Genomic DNA, 25,617 nt, shown 5'->3' with positions numbered 1-25,617 from the left:
GTAAGATGTATATACATCATCATACTGACTCACTTCATTTGGATCAGCCGTGGCCCCAAGTCCCAATCTTCCCGAGGCACTTGATCCTGGCTTTCTGTCGACACTCCCATCAGCATAGGTCCCTGTCTATGGATTAATTTGCTGCAAGTTTAGGGATGGAGCTATGCAAGCACCTCCCTTGAACTATATTAACCTGTTGGAAACAGTAAGCAAAAATAAATAGATTAGTTCGACTTAACTGGAGTCGACTTAGCTTTATTCCTGATAGCCTGCTGTCTTGACTGTCCTTGCAAAACAATAATATTTACCATTATAAAACCAATGTTGATTGATTTAGAAGCTTCGTTCATAGCATATTCGTTCAAAGAAATTATGTAATAAGCAATTGTGAGACTGTACGAAAGTGCGAAAGAGTTATACCAATATCCAAACAAAGAAGCTACTGCATGCCAAACATCCGGTTGAATTTACAGCATCAACACAAACAACCGGTAAATGAAGATCCTTCTCAAACGTTTCCATCACCCGTTCCCTATACACATTTTCACCGACAATTACGACAACCTGCACAACTAAAATACACATGGAACAGAGAAGAAGTAGACGAAGTAAAAACAAACAGCAAGTGGATAGATTGTTTTGCAACAACTGCTCCAACCATTCATCACTGACCATTCCAAAAAGAACTATCAAAGTTGAGAAATATTGTATCATAAAGACCATCAAAAATAAAATTATTGTATCAATATGGTTTTTTCTCAGAAATGTCTATGTTCACCAATATGTCTTCACCATATTAACAAAGCAATCATATTAAGAGAGCAAATTAGAAAGAAAAAAAAAAGGTTGAAACCTAACTTATTTCTAATTAATCACAGGCGACCACCGTGATCGAACACATAAGATAAATCCATCACCAAATGAGTGAGTTTTAAGATCTATAATAATAATAATATCAAATCTATAATATGAACAAATCATAAGTTGTTGTGATAAGTTGTTTTCATCAGTGCTTTCAAACAAATCGTATCACAAAACTTATGATAATATGTAAACTCAAATGAGTAAATGAAAAAGAATATTTAGTCTCATAGATATTTTAATTTTTTAGTCTATTTTATATTAGTTAAATAACTTATTTACAAATGATCAAATGAAGTAGACTTTTAAGTAGGTTAGTAGACCAATCAGATCTTCAAAAAGGCTAAATTCAAACGTAAAAATAAGTCTATAATATATTACATGCCAGATTTAAACTATGAATTTTTTAGTCTATTAGACTCAAGTTTACGAAAGCCTAAATCTAACGCAACCTATTTTTTCCTCTAAAAGTATATTACTCAATTTTTTACAATAGAAAGAGAAGTTATTTCCTTTAATTTTTTTATTTGAAGCTCTTGAAAAATCTTTGAATGGATTGAAAGAGAGCTAAATCATGTAAGAAGGAGGCGACTAAGAAAGATTATTTCCAATTTTGCCACCGAAGTCCAAAAACCCCAAACGTACAAAGGAAGTCGTTAGTGTTCAAACTTCAAATACTTCTTTTGCCTTTCATTTTCCAGTGACACCTACACAACCTCCACAAAAAAAAAAAAATACACAACAATAACCCCTTAATAGCAATTACTCATCTCTCCAAATTCAAATTCCATCCCCAATGACAGAGCAAACAAAGTTCAGCGTCTTATGCAGTCTCCTAACATGGACGCAGCGAACAAAATCACCGCCGAAGAAACGCGCCAAGTTCCGGAAGTTTCTCGACTCGTTCTGCCCCGATCGGAACTACTTTCCCGCTATTCGCCTCATTCTTCCTAACCTTGATCGCGAACGCGGCTCCTATGGTCTCAAGGAGTCCGTTCTCGCTACTTCGCTCATTGACGCTCTTGGAATGTCTAAAGATTCGCCTGATGCTCTGAGACTAATCAATTGGCGGAAAGGTGGTTCCAAAACTGGTGCTAATGCCGGTAATTTCGCACTTGTCGCCGCCGAGGTTATCTTCTTCTACCTTTCTTAGTTATTATAAGCTTCCTTTACTAATTTCCAGAACTGGTAACATGGAGTAGTATTAAGAAAATTAGTGTATGTTTGGTTCTCCGTTGAAAAAATATTGATAAATTTAGTTTGAGTGAAATGATTCCGGTTAAAAGTGAGTTGAATTTAAATGATTCTGTTAAAAGTGAATTGAATATAAAATGATTCCGGTTAAAAGTGAGTTGAGTTTAAGTGATCCTGGTTAAAAGTCACTTGAATGTAAAATGAGTATGGTTAAAAGTGAATTGAATGTAAAGAGATTTATGTTGGATAACTTTAACGTAAAAATCACGTTTAACTTCATAAGTTATAAATTCTAGCGACAAGAATAATCAACTCAGGAGGCACAATCAATTCTACTTCAGAAGAACTAAATACCTCAAAATCATTCCAAAATCAATTATAGACCTCTGAACTTGTGTTTCTAAAACTGACTTTTTATCCCAAGTTAGTTAGCAGTATAGAATATATTTGAAAATAAAAATAATTTTATCTGATAGTTTGAAATGTGATTTATATTTAGAAATATTTTTAAAAAATTAGATTCTTCTTTTGTTATCATACATTCATTCATTCAATGTTACTTCCTTGCTATGTAGTACTGACACTTCTGAAAAAAGATGTGTCACCGACACTTGTGATTACGTTTAATTTATTCAGTTTTTAAAATTATTACTGGTGTCAAAGTGTTAGTGTCGGTGTCGTATTTCCGGTGTTTGTGCTTCATAGCTTCCTTATGATGAGATTTACTTTGAATTTTACTATTTTTTTAGGGTTTTGTATCGTGATTGTCTTTTTTGCTTTTGTAAATGATGTTGTTGTTGTTGAAAATGGAGTGTTGTTGACATGTTGTTTATAAAACAGGTGCTGCAGCTTAGACAAGGTACTGCTTCGGGTGGATTGACGATAAAGGAGTTGAATGACCTGCTTGATCAATTGTCTTCAAGTGAAAATAGGTTTATGGTTTTTGCTTTGATTGTTTCTTCGCTTTGTTATTTATGTGCTATTTGTTTTGTGCTATGTTTGTTAGTCCTTTGCTTTTTTGGATGTGTGTGGTTGTATTTGCATGCCAAAGGTCTAGGATACGATCAATTTCGGTTGGAACTTTGATAACAGTGTAATTGGACTTCGAAATAGAACTAAAACTGATTTATTTGTTGGTGCCAACGGGATAAATCAATTTGTATCATTTCTATTATCTGCTACAATTTTGTAGGTTCTTAACAACCTGCAGATGGGATTGAAAATCAAACAAGATTGTTTATACTTTCACGATGCTTCAATGTTTGTCGTGTTTTAGAAATGCCCTGTTTGGTAAAACTGTTATTGTTTGTGTATAAAACATGAAAACACTTTGTAGTATATTGAACCATAAGACCTTATCTCCATGCATTCATATCTAATATGTTGCTATCACAATTTAAGCTAAATTGGGAAAGGTGAAATATTCAAACAGTCTTACCATCTGGTTCACCATTCTTTATGTAGTTTTTATTTAACATCGTTCTTGTATATGGTTACAGGGGTGAGAAGACTTTGGTTCTTTCAACCCTTATCCAAAAGACAAACGCACAGGAAATGAAGTGGATTATCATGATAATCCTGAAAGGTGTTTATCATTTGCACCAGTAAATCAATTTAATACCTTAAATAAGTCTCAGGCATGTAACTAAATTTCATCGCAGATTTGAAGCTAGGAATTAGTGAAAAAAGCATTTTTCATGAATTCCATCCAGATGCTGAAGACTTGTTTAATGTTACATGTGACTTAAAATTAGTTTGTGAAAAACTAAGGGATCGGAACCAACGTCATAAGCGGCAGGTTAGTTGTGGTTTAAATTATTTTTCAAACTCTATATAGTTTAAAGAGCACTTCATCTCCAGAGCATATATGTGAATTGATTGCTGTCCATCTTGACATGAAAGCTTGTTTAAAAGCCTACTTTCTTGTAAGGTTTTTAAATAGGACTGAATCCTAACTTTGAATAGGCTGAGGCCATGTTAGACCTAATGCCAGAAACATAAAGCTGCTTTATCTATTCCCACCTTTGTTTCTCTGAATTATTTGCCGTGGAAAATAAAGATAAACACACACATATATATATATATATATATATATATATATATATATATATATATATATATATATATATATATATATATATATATATATATATATATATATATATATATATATATATATATATATATATATATATATATATATATATATATATATATATATATATATATATATATATATATATATATATATATATATATATATATATATATATATATATATATATATATATATATATATATATATATATATATATATATATATATATATATATATATATATATATATATATATATATATATATATATATATATATATATATATATATTTATATATATTTAAAGGTTCCAAACAGAAGAAAGCTGTTTCGTACATGTGCATGACTTCTTTTCTTTGTAGGATATTGAAGTTGGAAAAGCTGTGCGGCCTCAATTAGCTAAGAGAGTTGCTAACGCTGCTGAAGCATGGAAGAAGGTTTGTTTCACTTAGCCTTTTAATCTTAACTTATTAAAATAAAATGGGAAACATTTTGCCACATTCAGGTTTGTTTCACTCAACTTGTCTTTCCACATCAAGCACGTGAACAAACCTGGAACGAGGATAGAGTTTTTCCTAATTATTCAATGTGATAATACACTGAAATAATAAAGCCAATATTTACATTTTTATGGCTCAGCAAATTATCATAGATATTCTCTCTCTTTCCATATGAATAGCTGAAATTCTATCATTAAATATCTTCTGTTTATCCTCTGACCTCCTTAAAATATACTTGTTCCTTCTAAATCAACCTCTATGTATCCTGTGTTTCAGCTAGGGGCCTTGGCTCTAGGCTAAACCTTTAAAATGTTACTACAACTATTATGGCTGATCACTTCTATATCCATCATACTTGGGAAATGATATTAGTTTTCTAGGGGACTCAGTTGAGATAATTTTTTTCAGCCACTTCTATCAACTCTCCAATTAGGTTAAAAATGATGGATTTTTGAAATTTCTACTCCAACAGTCCACTCTTCCATATCTGTCCATAGATCTCTGCCTGGATAAAATTTAAATCCACCAATTTGAATCCTGAACTATGAATATCTAGAATGAAATGGTATCTATTTTTCAAATTGTTATAATATGTACAAAATATCTTAGGGAGGGAGGATGATGCAATGCATAATGCCTTTCGATAGTTTGTTCATTTAAGTTTGTTTATTTTAGATATAGTTGTGTTATCTTATTTTCAGGGATCTTAACTTTTTACGAATCAATAATCATATTTTATTCTGAGGTTTTATCCTATCTTTAATGAGTTTGTTCCCTTATTTGATTATGGCAATTAGGATTTAGGAGTCTAGTACTTAACCTAACTCATTGTAAACTAGGGCTTCTGCTCCGTCTTTTGTATTATATCATTATTCCCCATTTGAATATTAGAGAATATCATTGAAAGTTTCTTTCTTTTCCCCCTCTATACCATAGTGAATTGATTAGTTTGATGTTATCACTGACTTTTTTTTTAATGTTTTCTTTTATTTAGCTTCATGGTAAGGAAGTGGTTGCTGAGTGCAAATTTGATGGTGATCGCATCCAAATTCATAAAAATGGAACAGAGATACATTTCTTCTCAAGGTAAGTGCACTTGTGTATTTTGTAACAATGTAATTGTTTTTAAATCAGAGAGCACCTCTTTTATGTTGAGAGGATTCTTGCTTTTACACCACCTTCCCAGTTCATATAATTAAATCTATGGCTGCTTATAAAGTTAAGAAGTTAGCAGGTTAATATGATATGATATTGATATGGTAGTTGTTCTTTGTTTTTTGTCGGTGTTCCTTTACACCTAGGTATTTCTTAAAATGTCTTACTTTTCCGCGCTCTATATTTTCACTGATTGTTACCCAAATAGGTGTTCTGTTATTTATATTGTCACCCATGATTGCAGGAACTTTCTTGATCATTCTGAATATGCACATGCGATGTCAGATATCATAATACAAAATATTCTTGTAGATAGGTGAGAACGTTTCCTTATGTTCCTGTCAAATGATTTCCTATTCTTTTAATCTTCATGATAGGCAATGTAATTGTAATTTGGAGGTGTTTGTGTGTGTGACATTAAACATATAGCAACGAGGTTGACATGGGTTTGTTTCGAATTTTAATATACAAAAGTTGGAATAACAAGGGTCATGTTCAAGAACACTCAAGCATACAGTATTCACTCCCAAGAGGGATGGTCAGATATGTTAGAGGATATGGAAAATATCTTATATCTTGATCTTTGACTATCTTATAATATCTCTTAAAAAATATTGTCATGGACGACTGAGTGTTTGATTTAATCTCTAACAACCAGTTATGGGAAAGCGTTGCAAACCGGCTGTTGACGGTGTGAGCTCGGGCGGATGATATATTTTCAACTTTTGGTTCTAATGATGGGGAGAATGTTGCGGGTGGTAGCTATGTCAATTGTTTTGGCTGAGACTCCGATAGTGGTTTGGAGGTCAGACAATTGGATATGGGTCAGTGCTTGGCTTCCAAAACCCTAAAACCGAACGGATGAAACAAAATCATAAGTATTCTAGCACATGGGGAATCCTCCCTAAATAAAAGCTAGCAATCAGGGGGAAGAGCCAAGCCACTAAAATATTCCACCGAGCATCTCATACTATATGATGGGGGACTGGAGCACCCTGTAATACCCAATTCCGTATCGTAGCACCGTCCGTGAAAGCTGATGTCTCAACTGTTGCACCTTTACAATGCTTTCCTCGGCCTTTCCAGTTAGCCCTTCTGCAGGTAGCACTTTCATAACCGTTGACAACCATCTCTAATATCAATAAGCATTCAAGCACGAAACCTAGCTATCAGGGGAAAAATCCAAGCCACTTTAAGATTCCACCAAGCATGAGCATCCCAGTCCACTTAATCTGGGACTTCAGCACCCTATAATACCCAAGTCTCTATCACAAAACAAGAAACCGGGAAGTGAACCACAAAGCTTTGATGCAAGCTGAATATTTTAGAATGACTAACTTGCATTACATAGTACAATTATACAAATATGCATATCTGGGATAATCAGTTCGAAAGTATTATGATTATAATCAACGTCATTAACAAACTTTATTCTTTGCTAAAAAAATGAAAGACACTCCACTATTTTACAAAGAGGATTTGTCAACCAGTTTTTTTATTCCAACAATATGCAATTTTCTATTATATCATTATTACTGTATCATTATGAATTTATGAAGAGTGTATATATGTGTGTGAAAAAACTTATCTTCCCTTTTTTGTTTTTGATCTTATGATCTTATTCAGATGCATACTTGATGGTGAAATGTTGGTCTGGGATACATCCTTGAATCGTTTTGCTGAGTTTGGCTCTAATCAGGAAATAGGCATGTACTTTAATGTCTCAGCCACTGTAAAGCCTTAATTTTCAGTAGCATTGGCCAATTAATATTTTCTTCTCTTGGCAGCCAAGGCAGCAAGGGATGGACTTGATAGTAATAGACAGGTTCTCAATTTTGGATCTTCTTTATCATAATATTTTTGAGAAACTGTAGTTCTAATTATTTTTTGTTCTCTCTTGTTGCAGTTATGCTGTATCCTTGTCTCTGAACAGTTCAACTATAAATTTCAGCTATCAGTAAATGTGATGTGAATTGGTTTCATGATAGAATAGAATACGTATCTAAATCCATATATATTATGAAAATTTCTGGAAGAAAGTTTATACCCAATATGCCTTGACTCGAGAATGGTTAGACATTGCATTTGATATCCTTTATTTTGGAGATACTAGTGTAATTCACCAAACTTTGAAGGAGCGGCATGAGATTCTACGTAAAGTTGTGAGGCCATTGAATGGTCGTTTGGAAATTTTACTACCTAATAATGGTGGTATCAACAGTCATCGGCCTTCTGGTAAGATTTTCTCAGGAGCAATTTGTCTTGTCATGCGTGCTTACCTTACTGAAAGACTTCTTCTCCTTGCATGTTAGCAATTATTCATCCAATCCTGTTGGTTACTTATTGATTAAGTATTCTTTTTGTTTTGGCATCATTTTGCCGTTGTTGTTGATATCTTATCTAGTTGGTGACTCAGCTCTCTGATCTAGCAATAGGTGGGCTAAGTTAGATTTGATTCTTCTTCCTTACTGTTTATAATGTCTAAGTGGATATTATTTGCTCATTTTCGTCACTCCAGCTCTGATGACGGATTAATGGTCATGTGGTATGGGTTGAACTTTTTCTGGAGAATGTGAACGAAATTTATATTCTAGAACAGTTTTAATCAATTGTGATATGCTTTTCTAGTTGTAAATCAAGTAAAGAGATAGAAAATTGCACGAGGTTTGGTGACTCATTGATGTAATCATTCACAGTCGTAATTCTTGTACATTAGCATTTACTATTGAATTAATTTGAATTTTATGAATAGACTAAATTTAATTTAGATTTCCATTGCCTGGTATGTGTCTTGCATCAATGAAGTGGCGCAACAGTTGTTTCTGAAATCTGTTTAGTTAATAAAATTTCAATTATTTCCTTCATATTACTGTGAAGTGAATTCTCAGCGGAGATAACTAATATCACTGTAGTAGATAATATCAAGGCACAACTCTTTTTATCTGCATTCTATCATTTCTTCACTCTTTCTATTTATTTTTAAAAATCTTTTTTGATTTATTTTTATTATTGTTGCTTATGAGTCTTATTGCTTTGAACTTTTGTAGCAACAAGAGCAGGGAATACCCCTGGGAAGAAAAGAATAATTTTTCATAAATATGTCTTTATATTTTATAATTTAAAAATTGGTTCTTTTAGAAATAAAATAATTTATAAGTTTTTCATGAGCTGATCTTCATTAACAAAAATTAAGAGATAAGATATTTTTAACATTTTATTATCATCTCATAGTTGAATTTAATTACTAAGAAAAAAGAGTCGATAAATATTCTATATCATTTTAATTTTGCACATTTAATTTGAGGTAACCATTTTAATGGGTGATGGACGATGGTAATATCTTCTGTTCACACAAAAAGGGTGTAAATGAGTACAAATGGAAAATTCAAGTGTTCTATTCACATATTTATTTGTTCAGTGATGCAATGAGTCATATGCTCATATAACATCGATGACCATGTGCCGTATGTTGATTGATTGAACAATCTCTACCCCATTGTGATATGCAGGTGAACCATGTTGGTCGCTTATTGTTCAAAATGCGGATGAAGTTGAAAGATTTTTTAAAGAAACCATTGAAAATAGGTCAGCAATAATATATTTGGATATTTAAAACAGTAACCTTTTTTATTTATATAATCAAACATTTTTTTTCTTGTGATTTGTCTCGAGACAATGTAACCTCAGACGGTTTAGGATGCCTCAAACACTTGATAGCTATTTCATATTTCTAGCTAAAGATTCCATAGTTAAACATGATAAATGAACTAAAGAAGAATATTCATAATCTAGCAATAAATGGATTTAGGATAATAGCGGCTCAGTTCTGGCTCTTTGGTGTCTTTCTTTTTCAAGTCTTAGCAAGGTTGACTACACTGCTCTTTGGACTATTTTTGTGTGAAGAATATGATTACTTTCCTTTGATTCTAAAATATTGCTTTAATAAAAGTAGAAAAAAAGAATAAAATAGGCGTGCTTCTTAAAAATTTTATTTCTCTCCTTTACCTAGAGATGAAGGAATTGTAGTAAAAGACCTCAGCTCCAAATGGGAACCCAGTGACCGCAGTGGAAAATGGCTGAAATTGAAGCCTGAATACGTTCAAGCTGGCTCTGATCTGGATGTACTTATCATAGGTTTATATGATTTGTATTCTTAAATTAAACAGTTATGTACATCTTGGAGTAGCTCGGTTAACATAGTTATCTTGATTTTTCTGTTTTTGATGATTTCTAGGTGGCTACTATGGTTCCGGACGACATGGGGGAGAGGTTTCACCATTATTTTTTAGCAATTGACTTTATAACAAATTATTCTTTTGTAAACTGGACTTAATAGAGTCATTTTTTTCATTACAGGTTGCTCAATTCTTGGTGGGTCTTGCAGAGCGTCCATCCCCAAATACACATCCCAAGCGGTATAAGTGTTTTAGGGTGGAATTATGTTTTCTATTCTTACTAAGATGCCAAATTTTGGTTTTGCTCTATCTCTAGTTTCGGTTAGTTTTAGTTTCTTGTTATTTAGAAGTGACCAATTTTAGTCTAGTTTGTAGTTTCTTGTTATTTAGAAGTGACCAATTTTAGTCCTTATCGTTCAAATGATTATGTCAAGTGCTGATGTGGCAAGTAGATTTTCTACATCTCAATACATAATTTGTTCAAAAATTGCAAGGCTCCAGTTCGACATGTTATTTAAAGGTTTATTTCATATCAACGTCTTAAACTAAGTCATTTGACCTATGTTTAAATAGACAACTTTACTGATAGGCCTGTTAAAAGTTCCACGTTGGAAATGATATAGCTTGAAAGTATGTTTAAGTGGTGGACAATCATCACTCTGCAAGACAATTTTTTAATAATGAGTTAGGTCTACTATAAAACCTACGATGATATCAGAGAACCTATACAAAATCTCCCTGACCACCTGCTATCAGGTTTCCGATATCAGACCACTCGGGTCTCGTTCAAGATGTTCAGTTCTGGATGTGAGGTATGTGTTAAGAGTCCCACTTTTGAAAGGACATTGCCTGAAAATATGTCTATAAGCTGATTTTATAAGGTTAAGTTAGAGGCCAACAAGATTAAGTTATATTTATAATATAAAAAATTAAAAACTGTACTACTAAGAGGCATTGGACATAGAGATAAAAAAAGATAGGATAAACTGAGTTAGTCTCACATTAGAAAAGATATGGCCTGAAAAGTGGTGGTGGACAATCCTCATTCCTTGCCCTACAAGCCGGTTTTATAAGGTTGAGTTTGTTCCAACCTAAATTCTAAGATGGCTAGCAAGGTTAAGTTTTATTTATAATAATATATAAGTTAAAACACCAGGTGCAAACAATTCTTGTGAGTGGACGGTGGGATTGGTCCCCTTGGATTAGTCGGTCACAAAGCCGGATACCAAGATTTAAAAAAACAAAAAAGGTTAAAAACACTACTAGTAGTAGGCATGAGACAGAGAGATAAAAAAATCGATAGGACAGACTGAATTTTATAAGATCTAGCTCTGATTTATTTGTATGATATAAAATTTTGGAGGTCTAACATGACATTTTTGAGAGTCTGACCTTATATGATTGCTAGACTATAACTTCACTATAATGGCCTTCTTTGTGGTTTGATCTAACACATAATACAGCTCTAGCTTATTTGCTCAACTGGGCCTAACTCCTAAGGACCCTATCAAAACTTTTGATAGGGTCCATTCAAAACCATTGCATGTGTTTCATTTTGTTTTTATATAGATAGAGAAGTAGGGACCTCTTTCAGGATAAATAGATAATCGTCTTACTTAAGACACTAGCCTGCTTTAACGCATGTGCATAGTTATTGTAGAGAATTGAATATTTGGTGAAATGCTTGAGTTCCTAATGCACTCAAGTAATTTGATTATATACACACTAGAGAGTAAATACAAGATAAGATTTTCAAGGATGATGCTAGTTCCTAGATACATGTATGTAATTTTCTAGGCATAGACTCCTAGGTACATGTATTGACTCCTAAATACAAATTTATAATACCAATATTTTATAATTCCAACACTCCCCCTCAAGCTGGTGAATGGATATCAATCATTCCCAGCTTGCAAGTCAATTGATTGAAACGATCAGGTGGCAAGCCTTTTGTTAACACATCTGCTAGTTGATGCCTAGAAGGAATGTAGGATGTAGCTATTAAACCACTGTCTAGCTTTTCCTTGATGAAATGGCGGTCAATCTCAATGTGTTTGGTCCTGTCATGCTGAACAGGATTATGAGCAATACTGATTGTTGACTTGTTGTCACAGAACAACTTCATAGGCCCTTCACATTGTATTTTCAGATCATTTAGAATGATCCTCATCCAAAGTAACTCACAGATTCCTTGAGCCAAAGCTCGAAATTCTGCCTCAGCGCTTGATCGAGTCACTACATTTTGTTTCTTACTTCTCCATGTGACAAGGTTCCCACACAAGAGGGTGCAAAAACCTGAAGTGATCTTCTATCACTAATTGATCCTGCATAGTCAGCATCGGTGTAGGCTTCTATAGTTAAGCTTCCACCTCTTTTGAACAATAGACCTCTTCCTGGAGTAGCCTTGAGGTATTGCAAGATGCGATCAACAGATTGTAGGTGTCGCATTCTCGGGTCATGCATAAATTGGCTCACTACACTGACTGCATAAGCCAAGTCAGGCCTAGTGTGTGCCAGGTAAATCAACTTCCCTACCAACCTCTGATATTGGACTCTGTCAACTTTGGCACTTTCTTCTTCAAGGCTCAACTTGTGGTTTTGCTCTATGGGAACACTTGAAGGTTTGCATCCTAGTTTCCCAGTTTCCTGCAAGAGATCGAGTATATACTTCCTTTGAGATATGAAAATGCCTTGGTTTGAGTAAGCAAGCTCAATTCCCAAAAAATACTTGAGTTGTCCAAGGTCCTTCATCTCGAATTCTGCCGATAGTTTTTCCTTTAGCAATTGTTTCTCTGCCTGATCATCTCCTGTAATAATAATATCATCAACATAAACAAGAAGGATAGTCAGTTTTCCTTCATGTGAGTGCTTAAAGAAAAGAGTGTGATCTCCTTGACTCTGCTTGTAGCCTAAGTACACCATTGCTTTTGTGAATCTTCCAAACCATGCTCTTGGAGATTGTTTTAGCCCATACAAGGCTTTCCTCAATCGACACACCTTGTTGGACCCACATGAAGGGCCAAATCCTGGCGGAATTTCCATGTACACCTCTTCTTCTAAGTTTCCATGCAAGAATGCATTTTTGACATCAAATTGTTGTAATTCCCATCCAGAGTGAGCAGCAAGAGATAATAAGATTCGAACAGTGTTCATTTTCGCAACTGGAGCAAAGGTTTCCTCATAATCTATGCCATATGTTTGTGTGTATCCTTTTGCTACTAGTCTGGCTTTGTAACGATCAAGAGTACCATCTGATTTGTGTTTGACTGTATAGATCCACCTGCAACCAACGGGTTTCTTGCCTTCCCGTCTATCAACAATCTCCCAAGTTCCATTTTTTTCAAGAGCTTTCATTTCCTCATCCATGGCTTGGATCCAATTTCTATCTTTCAATGCCTCTTGAACAGATGATGGGATGACCACAGAGTCAACTGCAGAAATAAAACTTTGATGCTGCAAGGAAAGATTTTTAGTGGAGACAAATTGAGATATAGGGTATTTGGCACATGACCTTTTCCCTTTCCTTAAAGCAATAGGCAAATTATCTGTATTAGTGTCGCAAGTGTCAGAGCTATGGGAATCACTAATAGGATTATGAGTTTCAACACTTACCTCCGGTTCTGGCAATTGGAGTTGTGTTTGGAGCAGGTCGGGCTTACTTCTTCTTTGATACACCAAGGTTGGCTCACCAGCCTTAGTTTTTGTTGGTATGGAAGATGATGGTTCCTGCAAAACAGACGACAAAGGAGGGACAAAAATAGAAGCAGGCGACTCATATTCTGTATTTGGAGAAGCAGGATCAATAACAGGAGGATCAGTAATAGAACTTGACACAGGATTCACAGTTGACTCGGGAGACTCAATTGTAGGACCGGTAATAGGACTTATGAGAGGAGTCATGGGCAACTCAGGTAGGACTAAAAATTCGGAATCAGATTCTACATTCTGAATGCTCTCCCCCTGAAGCTGAGGACGAGAGAAGTAGGCTAAATTCTCATGAAACGTGACATCTTTAGAGACAAAGTACTTACGACTAGGAGGATGATAGCATTTATATCCTCTCTTGTTTGGGGGATAGCCAACAAAGATGCATCTGGCTGCGCGGGGGTCTAACTTACTTCGGTGTTGTTTATGGATATGGACAAAGGCAACACAACCGAATACTCGAGACTCGAGACTCTGCAAAATAGAAACAGAAGGAAACCGTGAAGTCATAAACTGAACAGGACTGACATTACCTAACATGCGAGATGGAACCCGATTAATCAAGTAGGCAGCTGTCAGAACGGCTTCTCCCCAATATGAGTTGGGAACTGCCATTTGGAAGAGAATGGCTCGAGCAACTTCAAGTAAATGACGATTCTTTCTTTCTGCAACACCATTTTGTTGTGGGGTGTCGACACATGTAAATTCATGAACTATTCCCCGTTGACTGGTAAAATTTGAAAGGATGTGATTGGCATACTCTTTTCCATTGTCAGAGCGGATTCTTTTAATCCCCTTGCCAAATTGTGTTTGTACCATATTTAAAAAACTAATAAACAATTCCGGTGCTTCTGATTTATCCTTCATCAAGAAAATCCAAGTTGCTCGAGTACAATCATCAATAAATGATACAAACCATTTAGCACCCGAAATATTAGAAATAGGTGCTGGTCCCCATACATCAGAATGTATGAGATCAAAAGGTTCAACACTTCTCTTGGAACTAGGAGTAAAAGAGACACGATGATGTTTAGCTAACTCACATACGTCACATTTAAAAGACTCAACTGAATGATGTAAAAATAAAGAAGGAAACATAGACTTAACTAAAGAGAATGGTGGATGACCAAGACGTTTGTGCTGAAGCCAAATTTGTGCGGCGGAATGAGAAGAGGATACCGAAGACTCAGTCTGCAAGTAGGAAGCCAACACCTTCGAACAATTTGGTTCATTAGATAGATAGTACAACCCTCCCTTTTCCTTAGCAACTCCAATTGTCTTCCCCGTGGTAAGATCCTGAAAAACACAATAAGAAGTGAAAAATATTACTTTACAATTCTGATCACGGGTGAGTTTACGAACAGATATTAGGTTGTGAGAGAGTGTGGGAACATGTAGCACATCCTGTAATTGAAGTGAAGGTTGCAAGTTAACACTCCCAGAGCCATCAATACGGGCATAAGAACCATTAGCAACTGTAACATAACGGTTCTTCTCGGAGGAGGTGTAAGATGAAATCCAACTGGGATTGAATGTCATATGGTCGGTGGCACCAGAGTCCAAAATCCAAGCATTCTTAGGGATTTTATCGCAAACACTAAAGGATTGCGAGCATACGCTCAAGCCGGTCGTCGGTAGAGAACAACTACCAAAAGGCTTACTGACAGAGTCGAGTATAACCTTTAAACGATTCACCTCATCCTCGGTGAATGATAAAGAGTAATCAGCATAATTTTTTTTAGCCATTTGAAGCAAGCTAAAAATAATAATAATAACAAGATGAAATATTCCTCAAGAGGGGCCTACAAGACAGCAATGAAGGGTTGACAGATGAAAGGAATAAAGAGGGGTTTGTGTGAGGTGTTTCTGAACAGGGTAACAAGGTTGCAATGAAGGGTAACAAGGCTGCAATGAAGGCAGAAAAAAAATTGCAATGAAGGGTAACAAGGCTGCAATGAAGGCAGAAAAATTGTCACGATGAGGGTGACTTAGGATTTACCGAAATGAAGACGGCTAGGGTTTATGCGGAAGCAAGTCTCTCAAGATCGAGAGCTCTTGATACCATGTAGAGAATTGAATATTTGGTGAAATGCTTGAGTTCCTAATGCACTCAAGTAATTTGATTATATACACACTAGAGAGTAAATACAAGATAAGATTTTCAAGGATGATGCTAGTTCCTAGATACATGTATGTAATTTTCTAGGCATAGACTCCTAGGTACATGTATTGACTCCTAAATACAAATTTATAATACCAATATTTTATAATTCCAACAGTTATCTATGCATATTTCTATTAATATATTGTCCTGTTTTTTTTGCAGATTTGTCTCCTTTTGCAGAGTTGGTACTGGACTTTCTGATGATGAGCTTGAAGCAGTAGTAACCAAATTGAAACCTTACTTCAGGTTGGTTTTATTGGGAAAAACCTAAGTCCTACATTGAAAAGAGATAAGGTCTGGAAATATAAATAAGATGCACCCCTCACCATGCAAAAAACCTAATATGGTATCAAAACTAATCTATTCAGGCCACACACCAAATTATTCACCTACCTAGCTCAATTTTGCTGAATCTGAGGGGTGTATTGGAATAGGCTCAGTTATTACATTGAAGAGAGGTAAAACTTGAAAACAATTTGTAAAAAGGAGGCACCAATTAGTTCACAAATCAGTTTTGTAAGGATGAACTAGACCCTATATAAAAACCTTGTAGATTTATGTGTTTCAATTTTATTCATGAGCTCATTAGTTTTGTTGTGTCTTAGTTGTCTTTATTTTCTGGTATTGAAGCAGAAAAATTTAAATTTTGTATTCAATCAAATATCTTCAACTTATAGTTTAAGTCTGCCTTCCTTCTCTCCCTCAGAAAGTATGAGTATCCAAAGAAGAGGCCACCAAGTTTTTATCAAGTTACTAATCATTCCAAAGAAAGACCTGATGTGTGGGTCGACAGCCCTGAAAAGTGAGTATTTTAAACATGTTTGAGCTCTGAATTACATATCACTTGCAATTTCAATGTTGATCCATGATTACCATTCTCTTTTTGCAGATCAATTATTCTGTCTATAACCAGTGATATCCGAACTATAGAATCTGAGGTGTGGTCTTGAGAATACAGTGTGTATCTGAGTTTGGAAGAATTGTAGTCTATGCAGTCTTTCTTGTCTCTTGATCTGCACGTTTTAATCTGAATGATTATATTTGCAGGTATTCTCTGCACCTTACTGTCTGAGATTTCCTCGGATTGACAGGGTGAGATATGGCAAGGCTTGGCATGAATGCCTTGATGTACAATGTAAGGGATTTACATAATATGTTGTTGCATATTCATTGGTGATTTTGCTATCAGGTTAATTCATTTATTTCCCCCCTTTGCAGCATTTATAGAATTGGTGCAATCTAGCAATGGTACCACACAGAGGGATACAGAATACGGGAACAAGAAGGGCAGTAAACAAAAACAAACAAAATCCTCTACAAAGGGAGAAAAGAAAAATATGTTAATTGTTCCTTCTCATTTAAGCCAAACAGATGTTTCCAGTGTTAAGGGAGGTTCCTTAATGTTTTCAAATATGATGTTCTGTATCCTGGAAAACCTTGCACGCTATGCTACCAATCATCTGTCCTGCTGAAATATATTAGAAATATGCTTTTATACTTATTTCCAAATTACAGCGTTGTTATAAATGTTTCCCCACCCTAACTATTAGGATAAGGCTTGGTTGTTATCATGGTAGTCAAATGGCGTGGTGACTTGTAAAAAGCACATGTCCAGTCACCCATTGTTAGGAGTGCTCTATGATTTAGATCTCACAATGTTATCATCTATCCAGTAGCATTTTGGTGAAATCATACTTGTTATTGTTCACTTTTTCATGTTAAGAATCGTGTATAAAGCACATGTCCATTCTACCAATTATTTTTGAAGATTTTGACAGTGTAGCAGCATGAGAAAAATAACTCATAATTTTAATCATCCTGATTGATCTGAAAATTGTTAATTGTGCAAAATAGTTTCCTTTGACATGTATAATGTATAGACTTTGTCAATGTCCCTCCATCTCATTCTCTTGAGTCCTTCCACAAATTAGTTGCTGAGAATGGCGGCACTTTCTCAATGAATTTGAATAACTCCGTCACCCATTGTGTTGCAGCAGACAGCAAAGGTTCTCTCTCTTTGACATCTGCTTGAAAAAGAGAGTTTTATTGGCTGCAAATTTAATAAGGACTGCTATTTGTCTGCAGGGTTTAAATTTGAAGCAGCAAAACGTCGTGGTGATATCATTCATTATACCTGGGTACTAGATTGTTATGCACAAAAGAAGCTCATCCGCCTACAGCCAAAGTGAGTTTCTGACAGAATATAGACTTGCTTAATTATGTAAAGCTCTTCTGATTGTATGTTGCTTTCAATGTTTCCTTTGAAAGATACTTCCTCTTCCTATCTGAAGAGACCAAGAAGAAGTTACAAGAAGAAATTGACGAGTTCTCAGACTCTTACTACTTGGATCTCAATCTTGAAGACATCAAACAGGTAAATTGCATTAGTGTGTGTGTAGTTGTTGTATCCTCTTTTCCTTTTGTGTATCATGGATATTCTACTGTATGGCGTGTTGTTTACATTATAATGTAGCTACTTCATTGATGTGCCAGTTTTTTCCTTTTAGTAATATTTAACAAAGATCTACTTAGGGTATTCCTCGGTATCATTAGTTGCCTTTCATTCATCGTTTTGCAGCTCTTAGGCAATATTAATAGGTCAGAAGATGTCAGCACTGTCGATCATTACAGGAAAAAATACTGCCCAAAGGATAAGTGGTCTGTCTTCAATGGATGCTCCATTTATTTCCGCAACATAATGTCATCACTGTAAGTTACATTCAATGTGAAATTGGATCTATGTTTTTTACTCAGCACAGAATATGGGTTTTAGGGTTTTGGTCATGATCGTATAAATTTTTCCTAGTTTGCTCTGTTGCTTTCTGATTGTTTTGAATTTTCATACAGGAAAGAAGATTGGCAATATTTATTAGAACTTTCTTTGAAGAGACTCAAGCTTGAAGTTCTCATGGGTGGTGGTAAATTCACCTCTAATATCAATTTTGCAACTCATGTAGTGGCTTTGTTCATACCAAGTTATCATACCAACCATGAAGAAGAAATACAGAGTAGGTAAGTGATCTGTTTGTTGGCAACTCGTGTTTTGAATGATTAACATTTGGTTTGAAAGAAAAAGGTGAATATTAATGATTGGTATATTATTTATTTATTATTTATTGCCTTTAACACTTCTATTTTGGGTTTCATTTTTGTGTAGTTTCACTTCAGTTGAGAGAAAACTTCTCCGAATCAAGAGGTTGCATGTAGTTAATTCCAAGTGGTTAGAAGATTGTTTGAACAGTTGCCAAAGATTATCAGAAGACACTTATAGCTTGAAGTCCTTTGAAATAGAAGAGTCAACCGCTGAGGATTGGTAAGTTAACGCATGGAAGCATTTAGAATCTCCCCCTTATTTGGAGACAGGGATGTAAATCTCTGCGTGTAAATGCATTTGATGTTAATTTTTGTCTCTGTTTTAGCGGACATGACTTGGCGGTGGATGCTCATATGGTTGAAGATAATGTAGAAAACCAAAATGAATCTTTCTCTAACAAGGTAAGTAAACAGAGTAGTGCAAAAGCTGCTTCTCAAGACAGTTTGGCTTTGGCATCACAAGGGACGCGTGGCCAAAGGAAACGAGGAAGGCCAGCTGCAGGCAAAGGTATTAAAAAAATAAAAACAGACGGAAACCAAGCTCGAAGAGCAAGATCGCAAATTACAAAAAAACGCGCTAAAATAAGTGAATATGAATCTGATGAAAGTGATTCTCTTGAAAAAAGACCATACGAGCAAGAGGCCGACATTAAAGAAGGAAGTGCTGGTTTTCACAATGAACAATTAGAACCACATGAGACTGAAGAAACTCACAATGTCCAAAGTACTGAAGGAGTAGAGGATTTGAATGTCAACCAACATGAAAATATGTTGGCTACTGAAATTGAAATGAATGATGTGCGCAATGATGAGCAAAGCAGTCAGGCGACTGAAAAACTTGAAATTATGACTGATCCTATGCAGGCAATGTTACTTGACATGATTCCTAGCCTTGCTATGAGTAAAGTTGAGCAACCTACTAATCGCCGTGTTGAAGAAGAGAAGCGACCGGAAACCTCCACCAACATAGAGCCTTCGACTTCAAAGAAAAAGAAAGTTAGTTTCAAGGCTATGGCTGCTAACCTGCTCAACGATTGGTAGAGCATTATAGATAGTGGATTATCATGGTATGAATGTATGGCTCAGAAGTTCTTGTTTAAACTAGTTGTTATTTTATTTGCTTGTGAATTTGATGCCTGGTCTATTTCTAGATGTGACTGATTCTATCTTTTTTTTGCTTGCACTATCAATTAAAGGTTTTCAAATAAGTTTCTATTGCAATTGTTTGATTCAGGTGTATCATGTTCCAACTACACCCTGACCCTTTCCACTCCACATTTACAATAACACACCTCTTCACTCTACATTTACAATAACATTTTATATGATATTCAATTAAAGATACACTTTTCAAGATAACAAAGCTCTTTAATAATTGAAATTTGAGTAGGAAATAGAAATGGGGCAAGAAATTAGGTAGCAAATAACACAATGACTAGAAATTCTAATAAAAAGTTGAAAGCCAAGATTCTTCAACCCTAGTGACTTAAAAATGATAAATACTTCATTAGATGCTCATAGGACTTAGAGGATCATTTAGAGCTGCAATGGCTGTTTGGATATTTATCTGCAATAGATCTTTATCTTCTTCATTTGCCTGAAAAAGGATAAAAACAAAGTAACACAAAATGCATGTTATGATATAGTACATGGTATTTCTCATATTATTTTCTTTTTTTCATTAACAAATTTTGTTTGTACATACCATACCATGTTAATTTTACCACCATTTATCTAGTAGAGATCCATTAACCCCAAAGAAAATAATAGTCATAACACATTTCAAATTAAAAGCGCTAGAGACTTTTAGGTTTTAACACCTTATTGCATTTTTTACAACCCTATAGCATTATCTATTAGGTGATTTGGTGAAGAGCTATATCGATTATAATAATTTATGAATAATTTTCAAATTTTATATGAAAAGTGACTATTTTTGTTTCTAAACATTGTCTTAAAGTGAGTGTCAGTTTCAATCGTTTAATATAATATGAATTCAATTTTTTCAGTTCTCACTCTTATTGATAATTTAATATTATGTAAAGTTACTATCTTTCATTTTATATTTATGATGATGAATAGGATTTGGATCCATTTGGTCGAGTTCTCTCTCCTTTTCTTAATCTAATCATACACAAAAAGAAAAAAACAATAGTATAAATGAATTTTGTGTGGGTGAGAAAGAGTAGGTTTGGTGGAAGCTTCCGAGTTTCCAAATAATGCAACAATTGTTGTTAACAATAATAACAATAGTATAAAAAGTAAATTGCATCAAAGAATATGAGTAGAAGAATTAGAAGAAAAACGTGCGTGAAAATAAAAAAGTGCACCCCGCAGTGTCACACGGTGGAAGTCAAGCCGAAATAAAACTAGGACAATAATAACGAGAAACACGTTCTCAAAATTTGGTATTTTTCTTTGTTCTCTCTCATGTAACCTTTATGTCATACTCACTCACTCCTTTCTGTCCTTATTCTACAAGGTTGTCCTGTGGAGTCCGTAGATGAATAGTTTTTTTGCCGCATGTGGTTTTTGTTGTTTGTTTTGCTGATTTGATTTTGTATTGGGTTAGTACTCGTTACTTATTAAAAAAAATTCTCTCTCTCTCTCAATTGTGACCATTTTATTTTATTTTAATTATTTATAAAATAATATTTATAAATAGTTGTGTTGTACTGACTGTGTAAATAATTTTACACTGACAATACATAGTAATTAATCTTTTCTTTTAAATAGATAATTCACACTCGTATATCTACTCGGCTAAATTTTTTTCCCTACTCAAATATTAACAAAAAATTTTAATCTTCTATACTCTACTAATGCAAAATATACCTAAGTTATTTTAACTATATAATTATCACTATTCATCACTTTACTTTACTAGAATTGCCATTTTATATAAAAAGAAAAAAAAAAAAATTCGCTATTCATTTAATGGATGCTCCACTTTGTAAAAAGTGTCTAATGGTTTTGAAACATGTAGACCCCTCATTCTAGCTGTTTTATTTTGTTTTATAATTTTGAAAATTGCATATCTTCTCTTTATTATTTTAGATTAGTTAAAAAATGAAAGGATAGAATAGAAAGTAACCTAACCTGAATGAAGACTGTTTTCAAAAGTCTGCCTGAAAAACAAGTGACGTTGGCAGTGATGATTTTGAGGTTCAAAGATTCGAACAGTTCACATAATTTAACTATTGTGTCTGTCCTTTTGCTACATGTCAAACTTACAACAATTGTATTTTCTCCCATGTATGTTACCCTAAGCTGCACTCCACCATATATAAAAATCCTCATTAATATTTCTTTACAAAGCCAATCATATTTATAATAATAATAATAATCATACCCCACGTCTAATATTTTAGCATCAATAATTCAAGAGAGAGAATGTGGGGCAAGTAGTTAACCTCAAGAAGTTCAATTGGGGAGTTTGTTGAATTGACAGAATCATAAAATTGATCTGTTCTCTTCTTCTTGGACCTCAGCAACACAGGAAGCTCCTGATCAAAATCATAATTTGGATTAATATTATTTGGCATCCCAGATTCAAGTTCCATTATCTCAGCCTCAAGAATCTTCTCTTGTTCTTGCAAGTGTTGTATGTACTCAATTGCATCCTTAATTATTGAAGCCTTATCCATCTACAACAACAACAAAAATTGTCGATACTCATCATATTAATTAGTTTGAACCATGATTAGTATTAATTAACTAATGGATTATGGATTATCAAAATTAGTGATGTTTAATTACCTTGCTAATATTGGGAACCACTGCTCTAAGTGCAAAGAGTCTTTCATTGAGTTTCTTCCTTCTATTCCTTTCTGAAACAATATTCTTAGATGAAGTAGCACCATCTGGGGAGCTTGAATCATAGTATCCTGAAAATGATTCATCCAATCCCCAGCTGCCACCACATATCAAATATTAATACTCTAACTAATTGTATATAGCCCTATAGTTGAATAAAGATAATTAAGTGATATTATTACCTATCAAGTTCTTGGGTTTGGAGGAACATGTTGGTCTCCCAGTAATGTTTGTACTCTTCACCAATATTCTCCATACTTGTTAAAGTTGAAATTGAATTGGAGACAGACACTGAGGAAAAGAGAATATGATGCTTTGTTGATTGAAGGAAATTTAAGGTGGTTGGTTAATTGGGTGTCTTTTCCTTTGCTTTACTTTGTATTTATATACACATATAGGTCTGATGGAATTTAGTCACGTGTTGTATTAGTAATAGTAGCACTTTGGATAAAAAATAAATGTGATATTTAATTGGAAAAATGAGTGAGTAGTAGTATGTATACTCCTATATGCTTTGTAATACAGGGTTAGATCCAAGCCGTTCAATTGAATAGGAGGTCAATGACACTGCGTCTTGTGACATCATGTGAACTAATTTATTGGTACCTTGTCATTTACTCTAACTACAATTGATAATTCTAATTTCATGACATAATTGAACTTTATTTAAATTGTTGATCTATTTCAACGGATATTATTATTTGTTAACATACACATAGAGAATCAAATATCTAATCATAGTCATGAGGATATCTTTAAACTTTATTATTTTGTAGTACTGAGTTCACACTCAATCTTGATCACACAACCACTTTAAAACTCTTGAATACAAAGAGTACAAATATGATTTTGTAATATTATTACTATATTTTATATTCATCAATGTAGAAATCCAAAAATCTCTTTTATGCTAGCCAATTCAACTTGACTCTATTTTGTATCGGAATAGAGAATATATATTATATTGATGAATATCACTATAAGGATGTTTTTGATGTTGTGACAGAGGAGGGTGTTAGTTGGTTCAATTTCTTCAAGATCTTTTGGACTGATTAGATATCTCTGAAAGAAGACACGTTAGTGAAGTCGACCGACACAAACAAACATAATTGGGTGGACTCAGAGATATTTGGACCGTGAGTATGACTAATATTGTAGTCGGCCATTCCTCTGAATGGTCGGTTCTCCTCGTAGAATCTAGCAAAAGAATATGTAGTAGTTTCGAGGAGTGCCTCATTCTTTTTTTGAGTGTCTGTTAACCCGAATAAACAAATTAATTTATTTGTATTATGTGTATATAGTATTTGTACATTGAATCTTATCTTTCTATGTCTAGGTTTCATTTTTATCTTAGGACATTTAGGGAACAAGTCAAAAGCATTTGGACAAGTTAAAAATGTCAAAAATATCATTTTTGTTGTTGTGAAAAATCATGTTTGGAGGCGATGTTAGAAGTCGACTCCCACTAAAAGCATTTTAAAAGAAAACTTTTTGTAAAAAAGGAGTCGATACATATGGGTCTTAGAGTTGACACACATCACTAAGGAGTTGAATCCCTTAAGTTGTGGGTCATCTCCCAATGAAAACTTTCGGAAAATAATTTGTCCGTCCAAAATGAGTTGACTCCTAGGTATTTGGAGTCGATACATAATACGAAGGAGTCGATCCCACGTGTTATGAGTTGACTCCTACTGAAGCATATTTCTCAAAAAAAATTATGTCCACTTGGAGTCGACTCCTAAGTAATATGGGTCAACTACACATAATCATTTTTGTTGTGTGATCAAGAGATAGTTTGATAAGGTCCAATTAGGATTTGGTGTAATCAATTGGGTTGAAAAGTTTTTAGGGGTTTCAAGATAATCCAAACATTGCCCAAAATCTTATACTTTCTGTTGTACCTTGTTGTTCTCTTACTCACTTTGACATCGGAGTGCCTTGCAGGTACAATCCTTTTTTTTCCTCAATCATCACCGAAGATCAATCCTACCGTTGTTGGTCATCTGTTCTGTCCGTAGCGAATATATATATATATATATATATATATATATATATATATATATATATATATATATATATATATATATATATATATAAAACCATTTTTAAGAATTCAAAAGACATATGTACAGTATTAGATATATGATATATGAAACAATTTCAAATTAGTTATTTATAATATTAAATGATATATATATAATATATGGTATGAAAATTGCTAAAATTTACGAAGAAACTGCAGTAAGAAAGTGAAGAAAATAAAATGTTATGTTCTAATTGAATAACCCATTTTGATAACCACGAGTCCACGACCCAATCATGTATTGTTATCAATTTTCTACCATCGGATGCCATTTTTTTTTGTGTAAGCAAGAATTTCATTAATAGGGAGAACTAAGCGTTCTCCAACCTTGATACACAAGAGACGGTCCGAAACCGACAACACGATATTACAATCCAAATATACCTACGTCATAAAAGACAACGGGTCTTTTGAAAAAAACGTAAAAACTAATATTTGGAAGGGCAATATCGTCAAAAGAGATCCATCTCCAAACCAAAATCTTAATGTTCCACACTATATTATTTATGTTCCACACCTCATTTGTAAAACAAAAGCCATTCCTAGTCAACCAAATGATCCAAGAAGTTGCCAATCATAACACCCCCAATTTGCCCTTTTTAATCCTTTTTACATGGCTCCAAGTGTACCATTCCATAAAAGACGGGATACACCCCTCCGCATTCCTTCTCGAACAATCCGGAAAATCCACCCACAAAGCAATTTCTTTCCACACAATCGTTGTCACTTTACACCCAAAAAACATATGTCCCTCTCTTCCTTATGCAAACCACAA

The 25,617-nt window shown here is 34.2% G+C and overlaps 2 protein-coding genes across 2 annotated transcripts; one reads left to right on the top strand and one right to left on the bottom strand.

The window, feature by feature from the left end:
• Positions 1-1,472: 1,472 nt before the first annotated feature.
• On the top strand, positions 1,473-20,095 carry LOC131639195 (DNA ligase 4-like). The gene is made up of 26 exons (XM_058909699.1): positions 1,473-1,990; positions 2,896-2,987; positions 3,555-3,640; positions 3,717-3,853; positions 4,514-4,588; positions 5,646-5,737; positions 6,051-6,122; positions 7,433-7,512; positions 7,594-7,631; positions 7,843-8,041; positions 9,316-9,391; positions 9,816-9,940; positions 10,041-10,075; positions 10,163-10,221; positions 16,013-16,096; positions 16,557-16,652; positions 16,740-16,788; positions 16,898-16,985; positions 17,069-17,272; positions 17,731-17,856; positions 17,936-18,035; positions 18,119-18,224; positions 18,429-18,559; positions 18,698-18,862; positions 19,008-19,163; positions 19,270-20,095. Exons 1-26 carry the CDS (start codon positions 1,658-1,660, stop codon positions 19,982-19,984), a joined length of 3,519 nt encoding a protein of 1,172 aa, XP_058765682.1. The 5' UTR covers positions 1,473-1,657; the 3' UTR covers positions 19,985-20,095.
• A 38-nt stretch (positions 20,096-20,133) lies between these two features.
• Positions 20,134-23,132, bottom strand: LOC131639194 (transcription factor bHLH35-like). The gene is made up of 5 exons (XM_058909698.1): positions 22,942-23,132; positions 22,703-22,856; positions 22,357-22,590; positions 22,043-22,213; positions 20,134-20,540 (listed from the first exon to the last, which is right to left on the bottom strand). Exons 1-5 carry the CDS (start codon positions 23,013-23,015, stop codon positions 20,451-20,453), a joined length of 723 nt encoding a protein of 240 aa, XP_058765681.1. The 5' UTR covers positions 23,016-23,132; the 3' UTR covers positions 20,134-20,450.
• Between the last annotated feature and the right edge of the window lie 2,485 nt (positions 23,133-25,617).

The sequence above is a fragment of the Vicia villosa genome, unplaced genomic scaffold (assembly GCF_029867415.1).
Source record: "Vicia villosa cultivar HV-30 ecotype Madison, WI unplaced genomic scaffold, Vvil1.0 ctg.002553F_1_1, whole genome shotgun sequence".
Lineage (NCBI taxonomy): Eukaryota > Viridiplantae > Streptophyta > Magnoliopsida > Fabales > Fabaceae > Vicia > Vicia villosa.
This window is presented reverse-complemented; position numbering and strand designations above follow the sequence as displayed.